Source organism: Propithecus coquereli, unplaced genomic scaffold, assembly GCF_000956105.1.
Source record: "Propithecus coquereli isolate 6110/MARCELLA unplaced genomic scaffold, Pcoq_1.0 Scaffold147, whole genome shotgun sequence".
Classification (NCBI taxonomy): domain Eukaryota; kingdom Metazoa; phylum Chordata; class Mammalia; order Primates; family Indriidae; genus Propithecus; species Propithecus coquereli.
This window is the reverse complement of record NW_012139080.1, coordinates 6,245,115-6,259,580: the sequence shown is the minus strand read 5'-3', so window position 1 is coordinate 6,259,580 and position 14,466 is coordinate 6,245,115. Positions and strand designations below refer to the sequence as shown.

General features: G+C 35.6%; 1 protein-coding gene across 1 annotated transcript in view; it reads right to left on the bottom strand.

Annotated features, from left to right (window-relative positions):
- Positions 1–3,917: 3,917 nt before the first annotated feature.
- NAA35 (N(alpha)-acetyltransferase 35, NatC auxiliary subunit) overlaps positions 3,918–14,466 on the bottom strand; it is a 105,537-nt gene continuing 94,988 nt past the window's right edge. The window contains exons 16-23 of the mRNA XM_012640058.1: positions 14,373–14,466; positions 13,144–13,322; positions 10,483–10,619; positions 9,575–9,642; positions 8,516–8,656; positions 8,006–8,128; positions 5,200–5,280; positions 3,918–4,270 (exon numbers count right to left, since the gene is read on the bottom strand). The exon at positions 14,373–14,466 is cut by the window's right edge and continues 6 nt beyond it. Of these exons, the coding sequence (XP_012495512.1) occupies positions 4,211–4,270; positions 5,200–5,280; positions 8,006–8,128; positions 8,516–8,656; positions 9,575–9,642; positions 10,483–10,619; positions 13,144–13,322; positions 14,373–14,466 (883 nt within the window). The 3' untranslated portion in view covers positions 3,918–4,210. The remainder of the gene's footprint in view (positions 4,271–5,199; positions 5,281–8,005; positions 8,129–8,515; positions 8,657–9,574; positions 9,643–10,482; positions 10,620–13,143; positions 13,323–14,372) is intronic.

Below are 14,466 nucleotides of genomic sequence, written 5' to 3'. Positions count from 1 at the left end.
TCCAGAATAAAGGTCCAATACCATGTTTTTTAAAGAAAGGTGTCAAATCAGAGTTAAGATATTTACATTTCAGAACCGTTTTTGCCACAGACAAAAAACAAATTCAGAATAAGGATATAAAGCAAATACTTTGTACAGCTTTCCAATATTTTAAGCTAAATGGTATTACAAGAGTCAAAAGGTTAAAAAAATTAAAACGTTTATAAACTATTCAGGTAAGGTAAATGTATTAAACATTTTTTAATTTTATGTAGCTTAAGTGTATAGTGCTTATAACATCTACAGTAGTGTACAGTAATGTCTTAGGCCTTCATATTTACTCACCACTTCCTACTCACTCAGCAACTTCTTGCAGCTCTAGTCATAGTAAGTGCCCTATATAGGTGTACCATTTTTTTTTTTATCTTTTATACCACATTTTTACTGTACATTTCCATGTTTTGATACACAAATACTTACCATTGTGTCTCAGATGCCTATAGTATTCAGTAGTCACACACTGTACATATTTGTAGCCTGGTAGCAATAGGCTGTACCATACAGCGTAGGTATATAAAGGCATTACCATCTAGGTTTGTGTAAGGACACACTGTAATGTTCACACAGTGAGGAAATTGCCCAGGGACATATTTCTCAGCCTTTCTCAGTATCCCCATTGTTAAGGCATGCTTGACTGTATTTAAATTAAAACTGTGCTGATTAAGGTGGCATGGCGTAAAGCAGGAGAGGGAGGACTTTTCCCTGGGGATATGTCATTTCAGCTGAAACTTGAAGGATGAGGAGAAACTGGCCAGGAGATGAGACTTGGGAGTCCAAGGGAGGCAATGTGGCTGCAGCCTGAGGGGCCAAAAGAAGACGGCAGAAATGAAGTGGGAGAGGCAGAAGTGGCCAAACTGGGCATTCCTGGGTAAAGATCAGGTCATTAACAGGAGAACAGTGGATTTTAAGTAGAGTTGCAAAGTGATCACGCTTGCATTTTATGATCTTGTAAGATCACAGCAGCTCCTCCAAGAATAGAGTGGGGCAACTATGAGTGTGGGAAAGTAAATTCTTCAAGCCCAGTTGAATTGACTTTCCAGCTTTTGCCCCACCTCTTCAAGAAAGGTTAATACATCATTATCTTAGCCAGAAAAGTCGGTCTAGTGCAAATGGAACAGTGAAATAGACACTTGCCAAATGGTGGCATGGCATAATTTTGAGGTGTTCTTCCCTTCAGCCTATACTGTCACCTCAGCAGCCTCCCATTCCCTGGCCCACTCTTATAACTTGGACATCACAAGTCTGTTCCTTGGGACCTATCTCAGGCCCTTACTCTACCATCTCCCTGAGCAACTGCAATCCCAAGGTTTTTTTTTTTTTTTTTTTTGAGACAGAGTCTTGCTCTGTTGCCTGGGCTAGAGTGCCGTGGCATCAGGCCTAGCTCACAGCAACCTCAGACTCCTGGGCTCAAGCAATCCTTCTGCCTCAGCCTACCGAGTAGCTGGGACTACAGGCATGCGCCACCATGCCTGGCTAATTTTTATATATATGTATTTTTTTAGTTGTCCAGATCATTTCTTTCTATTTTTTAGTAGAGACGGGTCTCACTCTTGCTCAGGCTGGTCTCAAACTCCTGACCTTGAGCGATCCACCCACATCAGCCTCCCAGAGTGCTAGGATTACAGGCGTGAGCCACTGCGCCCCGCCGCCCAGACAAGGTTTTAATTTACACTTTTACAGCCACTTAGTTCTAACTCTTCACCCCCGACTGTACCTTTCAGCTCCAGACCATACTACCTCCCATCTTCACCAGATGTCCCAAAGACATCTCAACATCTGAAGCAATCTTTATTCCCAAACCCGGTCTTCTATATTGCCTATATAAGCAACTACGACCACCTTTGTAAAGACCGCCATTATATTTTCTCTGTTCCCTGCCTCCCTTTGAACCATTCTCAGGCAAGCTGATCTGATTTGATCTCATCATTTCTCTGCATAAACGCCTTCAGTGGTATCCACCAATATCTAAGTCCAAATTCTTTGACCTGGCCTGTCTTTATCTCATCCTCCAATCCCTTTTCCTGCTCTATACTTTAGCCACACTGCCACCTTCTCATCTCTAGACCTGTGCAAATCCTGTCTAGGACCCCCTCTTCCAGCTAATGCCTCCTGGACCTTTGGGGCTCAGATGAGATTATTTTTTCCATGAGGTTTTATGTGAGGTGGATCTCATACCCTAGCATGCTGCCTTTCCTCAGTGCATTTCAAATGCCTGTTTGCTTTCCAGCATTCTTCATAAGATTATAAGCTCTGTGAGGGGAGAAACTGTCTTATTACCCCCCATTGCTTTGTTAGCACCTTGAATGGCAGATTTTAAAATTCTAAAAAGGCAGCTCTCTTTTTCTGATTAGAAACCTATTTAAAAAAAAATGCAAAAAACTAAAGCTACTTAAAGGAAAATATACAATTCTGTCAATAATATTCATGAATAAATCTTTTTTTAGTTGATAATGGATTCACTATCAGAACATTCTTTGCTCTTAGGAAGACCCATTCCAAAAAAATAACGCAGGTGTTCTTTAATTACAGAATCGTCATCTGTACTAGCTGTCCCAGACAGACATAGCAGTTAAAAAAGGCCAGAGTACCCTCTTAATTGAAAGTGATCCCATCATTTAGCAGGGCCCTTGTTGCATTAATTCATATTCTTTTTTCACTTTCAAGGGGACATAGTTTTTATACTTCCTATCTTGGCCACTGGGAAGGAAGAATAATTTCCCACCTTTCTAAAATGTGCCTCGGGCTCTCCTGATTGCTTGCCAAATGTTGATGCTCTTTTATTATCTTCTTTGCTTTTTCTTTTGATTCTTTGTTTCTTCTCTTGCCTATTTCCTACCATTTCTTTGCCTTTTTGTTTAAAGCGTTCAGAAATTACCAGTCAGAAACAGTATTTCAGGATGTCTAATGGTGGTTCCTGGATAACACATGTGTTACCACTCTTGGAAAAGAGAGCCAGAGTACTTCATTACCCTACAATCTTCTCCACCATGGCAGGCAAGTTCAGTCAGGTTAGCTGCTTTAAAGTATTTCCATATTTCCAGAATAAAGGTCCAATACCATGTTTTTTAAAGAAAGGTGTCAAATCAGAGTTAAGATATTTACATTTCAGAACCGTTTTTGCCACAGACAAATAAAAACTGTCACTAGTCTTAGGCCAAGCCATACAAGCCAATTTAAGTCACAGTGTAGCTCATTTTGCCAATAGTACCGCCTACCACAGAGGAGAAAGGAGAAGGCCCCAGAGCTGCCTTGGCAAACACCAGAGCAGAGATAGGAAGAGGAGCAGCAAACAGAGGAAGGGTGGGGCCTCAGGCGCTGGGCACTTGCAGGTATGGGTGGATTTAATTCAGTTTTTCAAAGCTAGAGGATACGAACAGACCCCCATTTGAAAATGTTTCATGGGGTAAACTGAATACAAAGTAAACAAAAAGAAGCATGCCACATATAAACCTAGTTCTAAAATTTAATCTATATACATTACTGTCTTCCTACCTTTTAAATAACACCAGCAAACGTAATGTGTAATCTTTTAAAAGTGCCCAAAGTCACAGGTAAAGGATGTTTTTTAAACGTCTGTATTCTTATATATAGTTCATGATGTCATGACACACAAAATCACAATCCCATGTAATTTAGTCTCCCTATATATTTTAGGGGTTCCATCAAAATCCCTTTTAAATGTATTTTGTCAAAATCTCATACAAGTGTTTAGTAAATCCCTTGTTTTGAAACTTCGTTTGGATAATTTGTTTTTGAATTGCTCAAATGTTAATGAGCAACACCTTCTGTTCTTAATATGTATCAACAAAGTGCTATTGTTTTTCATCTCCAGCAGCGCATTTTTTGTCAAGAAGTTTATTAACCTTTACAAACACTACTTTCACTCAATCATTCATAAAAAGTGATTTATGATTAAATCTGTAATAAAACCATATAACGTTCATCAATGCATTCAAGATCAGTTTCATCCATGGAACACAATAAACCACTTTAAAACAGCAGTTTTCATTCACATCATATAAGGCTGTCAAACTAAAAGTATTCCTTATAATGGGGTGTTATCCAAGAAATCCATTTCACTTCCCATTATGTGGAGACTGGTGCACATACCCTCTGAGAGTGGGGCCTGCAAATAGACTCTGCCCCTTTACAGTCACCTTCTCAGTCTCTCTCAAACAAGTTTCACAACAGGAAAATATTTGTGAGCAGAAAAATCAAACTCTGGAGGAACCTGTAAAGAAAAGGAGAAAGTCAAATACAAATATTATTCGGACAGTAGGCAAAATAAAGACTTTTTATTTCAGAGTTTCCTATGTTTTTAGAAATAAGGCAGTACAAAAGCAATTTTAAAAATTGGCTTAATGACAAAAAAAAAAAGTGAACTAATCTGGATGAAAAAAATGATTAACCTGTTTCTGGGTTTATGAAAGTCATCAGAAAACATGCTGAGCAGCTGTTTTCTATCTTAAGAAAACAGTTAAAGAAAAATGGACTTAAATTACAGGAAAGGCATTCAATTAGATCAGAGGGGTCAACAAAATTTTTAGTTCTAAGGTCACTGATAGCACTAAGTAATGAAATGAGAGTCGTCAGGAAAGCAGGGCAGGAGAGAAGGAAGACAGACAATGACAAAAACAATGGGAGTGAACAAAGAGCAAGATGCAATAGGCAAATACTGACAAAATGCCTCAATAGCTGGCTTCGTACACAATGCAGAACTTGCTCTAAAGTGTTGATCTAACACGGATGATATAACAACATTATCAAGAAAAACATACAGACTCTCCCACCTTCTGAGCCATTAAAAAGAAGTCATTAATTATTCATTTACTTTCTCAAAGGCAAATGACTTTTAAAATACATCATACTTCTCCCATAAATTTGTTTTTACACATCTTGTTTACCCCAAGTTATTCAGTAATTTACACAGCAGGGAAAAGGGAGACATAAGGGAAGATTTCAGAAATTTTAAGTCAACAAAATATAAGTCTCAAGGCAAAATGGCAAATTCTAGTTAATTTGTTTTCTGCTGAACTTTTTAGGATGATTTTTGTTCAATAGTTTAACTTTTTTTATAATAATATTTATGCATCTTATTGAAAAGAATGTAAAATTTTACAATATTTTTAAGATCATTCATTTTCCCTATAATGTACTTACCTTAGATTCCTTTTTGTGTCCTCCTGCCAATAACTTCATAACCACAAAGTTGGGTTTGGCAACCTTTAATATTCTATTGACCTAAAACATGAACAACATAAAACTATCAAAACATCAGATTCATAGTCAAAATTTCTTTTTTTTTAATGGTCCTAGCTCTAAGGCAAAAATTTCCTCATATTAATATTATAGATACTAATAGGAACTTTGCATAATGGAAATATTGATATTTTATTAAAGGCAATTTAAAATTGTAAACAAACATTATACTTCTTTTAATAACACAGAACTCCATTTCAACTAATTGAAAGCTTTGAAAGGGCCACCCTATCTTGCTTTCATGAAAACGAAAGAACATTAGCCTACAAAGGTAGCCTCTGAAGCATGGACTCAAGTTAGGCTGTATGTTTTCAATTTCCAGCTTTGCTACTTACTAGCCGTGAAACCTGACCAGTTCTCTAACCTCGCTATTCCTCAGTTTCTTCATCTGTAAAAATGGAGGTGACTACCTGTCCCACAAAGATATGTGAGGATTAAATAAATTAATATATAAGAGCTTAGAACCATGCCTGGCAAGTAGTAAGTGTCCTTCAAGTGTTATCTGTTATTTCTGACTTAACCATTTGTCTAAAAGGCTTCATTTGAACACTTGAATAACAATGGAATAAAAAAGTGTACTTAAAGAGTAAGCCAATTTGAAAGAGGTTTCCACTGCCGCCTTCTTACTGACCTCCCAGGGGAAACACACACTACCTCAAAGTAAGGACCTGCTCTTCAACTCCAGATCAGACAACCACCTGCCTAGGTGACAGCTTCATCTGGACATCTAATAGACAACTCAAAAATAGGCAACAAGCTCCTGCCCTGCCTGGCTGTTTCTTGCCCACATGAATCAATCCATCTGGTTACTCGGGCCAAAAACCCTGAAGTCATTCTTGACACCTCTTTCACACTTCACATCTAATCCATCAGTCAATCCAGATGGCTTGACTTTAAAATCTAGAAAGAACACAATCACTGTGTTGTCACCTGGATTGCTGCTATGGCCTACTCTCCGATCGGCTTTCCTGATTCCACCCTTGGCCCCACTACAGTCTGTTTCTGTGCCAGAGTGACCCTTTAAAACATGAATCAGATCTGGTCACTCCTCTACTCAAAACCCTCCAACAGCTCACCCCCTTGTTCATCCCACTCCAGCCACATCAGTCCCTGCCTGTTCTTCAGTTACTCCAGATGCACATCTGCCTCAGCACCTTTATACACGCAGATCCCTCTGTCTAGAAGGCTCCATCCTTGGCTATCCACGAAACTTGCTTCTTCGCCCTATAGGATTTGCTAAAGGCCACTTTGTTTAGAAATGTTTAATCCCCTCTACCTCCCTACCTTCTGTAGCATTTTCTATCACCATTCTCAGCTTGATTTTTCTTCACAGTAGGACCTTCTATTATACTACATAATTTACTTACTGTCTGTAACCCAATACCACTCCTTTACCCCAACAAGGTCTGGGATTTCAGCCTGTTTATTTTCTGCTGGGGATACAGTAGGCAATCAATAAAACTCTGTTGAATGAATCACATTTCCACTAAATGAAATATGCCACCTGCAAATTTTTACATTACTTCCTTTTCTTTTATTAGATAGCATATATGATTTTATAAAGAGTCTCTCTCCTATCCCTGTTCCAGGCAGTGTGCTTCTCTCCCAAGAAGCAAACACAAGAATCAATGCTGATGTATCTTTCCATACATATTTTGTATTCATACAAGATGATACTTATACACATACATATAGCTTGCCTTGCCCCCCCTTTTGATTGAAATAGCACCATACTATGTACACTGTTTTGCATCGTGCTTTTTAAACATCCTGAAGGACATTCCATTACAGTACATAAAAATCTTTGTCCTTTTTAAGGCTGCATAGTATTCCATCATATGAATATATCAAAATTTACTTGTCAGCCCCCCTGCTGATGGACACAACAGCTGCTTCCATTTCTTTGCTATCAGAAATCCTACCGCAATGAATATATATTCATCACTTCCTTCATTTCCTATATGTGCACATGTGTGCATCTATTAAATCACAAGAAGCAGAATTGCTGGGTCTAAGCATAAGCATTTGTAATTTTTCACAGATACTGCTAAACTACCCCTCCATGAAAGTTGTACCAAAATATACTTCCCAAAATGATATATACATGTTACAGGTAACTCTTATTTACAGAATAAATGTATTTCAATAAAAACTGGGATACATGAAATTATCAAAATACCGAAAGTCTGAAACTTAATGTTTTTTTATTTTCAAAGTTTATTTTGATATCTCAAAGTCTTCAAAAGCAGTAGCCTTTACTTAAAATAGTGAAGTGGAATAAGGTTGTTCCTATGATAACTGACCAGATCATTTTTTATATTTAAGACATATATTGGTATATTTTAATGTAGTAAACTATAGATTAAAATAGAAAATTTTAAATGCTAACAATTTGAGCTATAGATCACTGTAGATCTTATTTCTATCCTTTTTACTTAGTTTATAATTCTGAGTATTAATTTCTCTTTGCATTGATTTTCTAAATTTACACAAAGGAGAGATTTACATCATCTATTTCTTAACACAATTTTAAGTCTGACAAGGCTAGGTTGGCAAAGCCATTTGAAATCCTTGGTAGAAACATGACAAGCTCCATTTATTAATACTATAAAGTTCACTTTTATATTATAATCAACTTTCATACAGTAGTAAGAGATGTATTTCCTGCCAAGCTATACCCCTAGAATTACTGTGACTCTAGTCTCACCTCATGGTCTGGATTTGGGATATTTTCCAGTATCATTTTTGCCTGCTGAAAGTGCTTACTAGCTGCCACATACAGTTCTGGAGACTGAGGAGGAGGGCTGTATTTATTGAGGTCAGACATTTCCTACAAAAAGGGGAAAATATTATTCAAAACATGTTTAATATGAAAAGCTGTAATATACTTTTTTAGTCCTTAAAGAAGTGTACATTGACTATTCATATACAGACACTGAAACACTCAACACATGTCCCTTTTTCCTATATAATATTCAATTCTCAAACCTCATACCACCTATTATTCTAACTTAAATATTAATAACTGTTAATGTGATTAAGTCCATCCAACAAAGCCAAATTATTTTCATATTATTTAAAACTGCTATTTTAATCACTTGTCCCACTATCCCAATAAGTTTGATTTGACTATTTTAGTAAGATGGCTGTGTACAAACAGCACATCTCCAGGAAGGTCTAAGACTAAAAATTTCATGATTTCACTGAGCAGGTTCACCTTGAACTGTAGGTAGTGCACTGGTGGTGGTGTCATCACGCTGTTGAATGGAGCAAACCTGTGCTCATATCGGACTTGTTCACTATCAAGCTCGAACTTGGGTTTGCGTACTTTGCCATCCATGTCAAATGCTACCATGGTCTAAAGGAAAAAGGAAAGGAGAAAAAATAGGAAATCAACATGAAAAAGTAAATACCTCCATTAATACAGAACAGAAAACAAGGAACAGTTATTTACATATAGTTAAAACAATTCACAGCTCAGAAATCAGACATAGGAAGAGAAAAATTGGCTTCTTGGTATTCATTTTTATTTTATGTGCCATGTTTTATACAAAAAATCTTCAAGCTCCATTGTTCAATATATTGTTATTTTTCCCAGTGAAATTATAGCACATGCACATTAGTATTCCATGTCGCATGCTTTCACAATAGCTTTGAAACCTTCATATAGAAGCTTCTGAAGAGACAAGGAGCATATAAATTTCAAAGCCTAGGCCCTGTTTTTCAAAATAGAAGTCCATGTTCTGCTTTATGCGTTTTAATATAAGCTACCTCAAATGATTTCTTGAATTACTAAGTACAACTTAAGAGTTAGTACCTACTACCTCCTGAAAATGCCTGATTTTGCCTAAACCATTCATTTGAGCCCATCCCCTTCCTAATATACTCCTAAAAAACCCAAATCCTATCTTCTCCATGAAACCTTTCCTGACCATCAATCAGAAATATTCTCTTCTTTTCTCTTATTACCTGTGTCATACACACATCAACTGGCTTGTCATTAACTAGGCACGAGAAACAAGGACCATATTTGATTAGAATTGGCATCCTGCAATGTACTCAGTACAAAGCACCTGACACACAGCAAGGTGGTTCAAATGTTTTTTGAACAAATTAATGAAAACAACTAGACTTGAAAAATGGTAATCTTCAAGCAGATGGGAAATAAATGTGAAATTAGAATCTGAAAGAATCACAGAAAAGAGTTAATTTTAAATAAACTATTTAATAGCAATATAATTAAAAAGTAAGAACCACTTCCTTTTCAACAACTTACTTTAAACATTCCAGCACACATGTTCTGATATGCCTGGCTCATTGTGATCTCTCGGCTCAATGGTCGAACTGTAATTAGAAAGAAAATCTTCCATACTCTTTCCCCCTCCCTCTTATATTATTGCAAGAGAAAATCTAATTTCAAAAAATCTTTTAGCTTGTTTACCAAATTAAAACTTGTTTGTTCCTACAGGCTAAATTTTACTTTATAGTCAAAATCTACAAATAATAAACAAAAGCACAACTGAAGTTAAATTGTGTTCTCAAAATAGCTAACAATTCTAGTATGAAGTAATTTTTAATTTTCTGGATTCACCATGTAGAAACTTAACCTTTTATAGTGGAAACCCATGAATATAGATATACTTAATGACCCACCCAAACTGCTCAAATCCTAAGTAAACATAAAGTAGTATTTTATAATGATTGTAGCAATATCTACAGCCTTCCCTAAATGATCAATAGGGCAGTCCCTTTGAAACACTTCTCTTTCCTTATGGTTTTTGGATGATGCTCCATGGTGTTCTGTGATCATCTTTCTCTGCCCACTCCAACGGCATAGCTCCAGAGCTACTTCCTCCTGAATTGTCAGGCTCTATCAAAAGCTTAGTGGTCTCTTGCTGTCTTTTTCCCCAACCTATCTTGCTCGCACACTTCACGTGGCTACTTCTTAAACCTAGGGTCCTCTAATACATTGAATAGCAAAGAAATAAAAGCATGGAAAGGAACAAAAAGGCTTATATCACTAATACTGGGGTTCAGTCTCTACCTTGTAATTTCTGAAGAAATGACAGATGAGAACTAAAATATAATCCCTAACTCATGAGTACTTTCCATCTATTTATTTGTAGAAATTAAACTATACTCTAATGTTCTTTATTTCTTAATTTTAAAAATTATCCACAGCACCTTTCTTTTTTTTCTTTGTTTTTTTACTGCTGCGGCCCTTCTGCTGCTCTTCCATTATCCTTTCCTCTGCCATTTGAGAGCCATCAGCACGACTCAACGTTGACATCAGCCATGCATAAAGGAATTCAGAGAGATACCTTAAAGATAAAAAATGTTAGTTACGTAAGGGTAGATGTCTAAATGAGATAATTTTATTAACACATATTAATAATAACATATTTTTATAATGCTTTAAGTTTTTTAAAAACAAATCATCTAGTTAGATAATAGATTAGATCTTACAAGAAATAAGTATTACAAGGATTAACTTTTCCTTTCTACATTTCATAACTTTTCAAAAGATTTCTTGATAATTATACATATATGTAAATCAAATGAATGTTCATTAAATCGTTTTTCCTGTATCAGGACACATTCCTCCTCCTTAACCTATTAAGTAAATATTTTCTTTGCCTGTTAATCACAAAAGAAAGCAAATAAATTCAGAAAAAGTTAAAAAATTATTGGCATTACATAAAACAATTCTAAAAAATTAAGACCATTCAGACTTATAATTTAAATTTAACCAATAAATGAAATGTATGACAGAATGATATTCTACCAGATACTAATTTTTCAGAAGTTTAAAAATACATTCTGCTATGCCAGAAAATTAGTTCAAATCTGAGATATGAATATATATATTTTGCAATATAATCCATAATAAATAAGAAAGCATATATTTCATATTGAAAGAAAATAATTCCTGGCACTGAATTTAAGATAAGCATTTATTATAGTATCTTTTTATAGGACACAACTGAATTTTGTTTCCCTACCACAAAAATTTAAGGGTCTATAACCTAAACTATATCTTAACTCAATGAAGAATTTCTATAGGGAACTAATGGTGGCTTCTACCTTCTGATTATCCAACCTAACGGCAGATCAATGAGGGGGGCAGCTGACAGGATGCAGGCCTCTCCTCTCAAATGTCAGGTACTTCAATGAGCTTTTATTAAGTGGTTTATCAAAATTAATACACAATTATATCTAAGGAGAGTCAGAATGCTGATATTCTATACCCATGATTCTCAAATTATCATCTTTGGGCCAGCAGCAGTATCACCTGGGAACTAGTTAGAAATGCAAATTATTGGGCCCCATCCTAGACCTAATAGGTCAGGAATTCTAGGAACTGAGCCCAGAAATTTATGTATTAATGTGCTTTCCAAGTGATTATGGTGTATGTTAAAATTTAAGAATCACTTTCCACTGTTGATTTTAAAAGGGTCCACATGCTTTAGGGATAATATTCATGAACAATAAAAGCAAAAAGGTTATATTGGGAAAATGTAGGGAGTCCAACCTATAATTTTGAAACCAAAAACAGTTCAAAACTAACACGAAGACCACAAGAGTATTTACAGACTAAAATTTGTTAATAAGAAATGAATCTGCTTATGTATGTAGATAAGTTTGTAATGGAGAATTTATCTGAATATCATTCATTTGTCGAATTAAGATACCAGTTCTTTGTGCAAAAAGCATACAAAAATTATATTTTGAGCTAAGACATCAAGAGTAAAAGGTTCCAATTAGCTGCATCAAACAACAAAAGAAAGAACTTGAGCATGTTCCCATATAAAATGGACAGAAATGTCTACCATGAGTTTATCCCAAGTATCTATATAAACACCTGTTGGTAAGGGTTATTTGATATTATCTATATAAATGTTGAAGAATACAGCAAAGAAAATTATTCTCATATTACTACAGTTGATGCTTAAATTCAGTTTTCATAGCCAAGAGTTATCTGGTTAAGAGCCCTCGCTGCTCACAACAAAACCATGTCAACAGCATGGAAGATAATTACTCTCATTCCTCAAAACAGTGAGGTCAGAGAAGATACAATACCTTAATTACTAAGTTAATTTAACTAAAAGTTAAAAAAGTGAACTATATTAAAGTATAATATACTAAACTTAGGTATTTGTGATGGGCAACATAGGTCATTGTTAGTTTAAAATTACCACCATACTTTGCCAGACTAAAAAGAAGATTCAAGGTAACTGAATTAACATTCAATTGTCTTAATTTATTTTCTTTCTATGGCAACTTTTCCATGTCTAAACTAGTCTCAAACATCCTCTTACTAGGTTTCTTCATCTCATCCTCAAGTGAAAGGGAAGAACCTTTCTGCTAATGATCATCTTTTATCAACTCCAAAGCTCCGAGGCAAATCCTCAGGAGCAGTTTGAAATAGTCATGCTCCCAGTGATCATCTTGGCCCCCATATGAACTTTAACTCCATCAAGTAGTACCTAGTGCCACTGAAGTCGTGGCAAAATGTGTTAATTTTTTACCACAGGAGCAAATAAAAGATATTTAATTAATCCATTTACTTTGGAGCCACTTTTTATCAGTGATTTTTATATAAATATTCAAATGGCTGGAAGAATATATTTGTATATTAAAATACTTTAAGATGTTCAAGATGATCTAGCTCTAATTTTCAATATTTTTCCAACTGTCCTACAACCAAAGGTAAAACACATCAAATGAAAAAGTACCCTGAAATTACACTGTTTTATAGATTCACTGTTTTATTGACTCTACCCACTTATCTCGACTCTTATCCACTCTACCCACCACCAATTTTAATGCAAATTGTTCTCTTACCAATATATGTAATAGTACTCGTGCATGCTATAGAGTTCCAATTCAAAGCCACTTAGAAGATACTGTATCATAATTCGAAGGTTATGGTAAAGGACCCAGGTACCTAAACAGGCCAAATGTTGCCTCTGGGGTTCTTGTTTCAACAGCATAGTGTGAAGTGCTGCATCAACCTTCTCGGCCTACCAAAATAAAATGTCATAATATTGTTTTGTTTTTTTAAAGTAATAAGAGAACTTAAAAAAATGGGTAAAAATAGCGTATGATCGGAATATTTAAATCTCATCACCCAAAGAACTCGTATTTTCAAATGCATTTTTGGTTAGGCTTACATTCAAAGTTCTCATCTCACAAAGGTTAATATTTACCTAAACAAATCGTAAACTATAAAGACAACCATTTTATTTATCTACAAAAAAAAAAATTTTTTTTTTTCAGACAGGGTCTTGTTCTGTTGCCCAGCCTAGAGTACAGTGGCACAATCCTAACTTACTGTAAACAAATTCCTGGGCTCAAGCAACCCTTCCCTGCCTCAGCCTCCCAAGTAATGGGACTATAGGCAGGCACCACTATGCCTGGCTAATTTTTAAAAGTTTTTGTAGAGATGGGGTCTCACTATGTCACCAAGACTAGTTTCGAACTCTTGGCCTCAAGTGATCCTCCTGCCTTGGCCTCCTAAATTGGTGAGATCACAGGTGTAAGCCTCCACACCCAGATGACATCCATTTTAAGGAACAAAAACACAAATAACAGGCCCGGCATGATGGCTCACATCTGTGATACTAGCATTGTGAGCTATGATGATGCCACTGCCCTCTACCCCGGGAGACAGAGCAAGACCCTGTCTCAAAAAACAAAACAACATGAATAACTGACTTTCAAGCCTTTAGTTATATTATCAATTAATATTGCTACTGTTCACAAATTAACTTTAGAATCAATACATATTTATTATGTGAAGCTTTCTATAAAACTATTGTGCTATAAATATTTCACAATTTATCCTGATTATCAAAGAAATAATTTAAGATATTTACCAGTTTGGATTATAGTTCTGTTTCTTTTTGTAAATTCTCTTTTGTATGTAAAATTGTTAGATTTTAAGTAAAAAGTAAGTTCGTCATATGGGAAGATTAAATAGTCAAAATACTGTTTTGAAGAATTGTTTTTTAACATCTAGACAAAGTGTGTGAATTGTTTAATTTTAGAAGGGAGAAGAACTTGGCTCTTACCTCATCCTGCAAGGTGGCAAATTCCTCAAGAATATGACCAAGCTTATCTCTCTGTCGAGCTCTGTTATGCCCATGGATCTGAATAAGACTACAG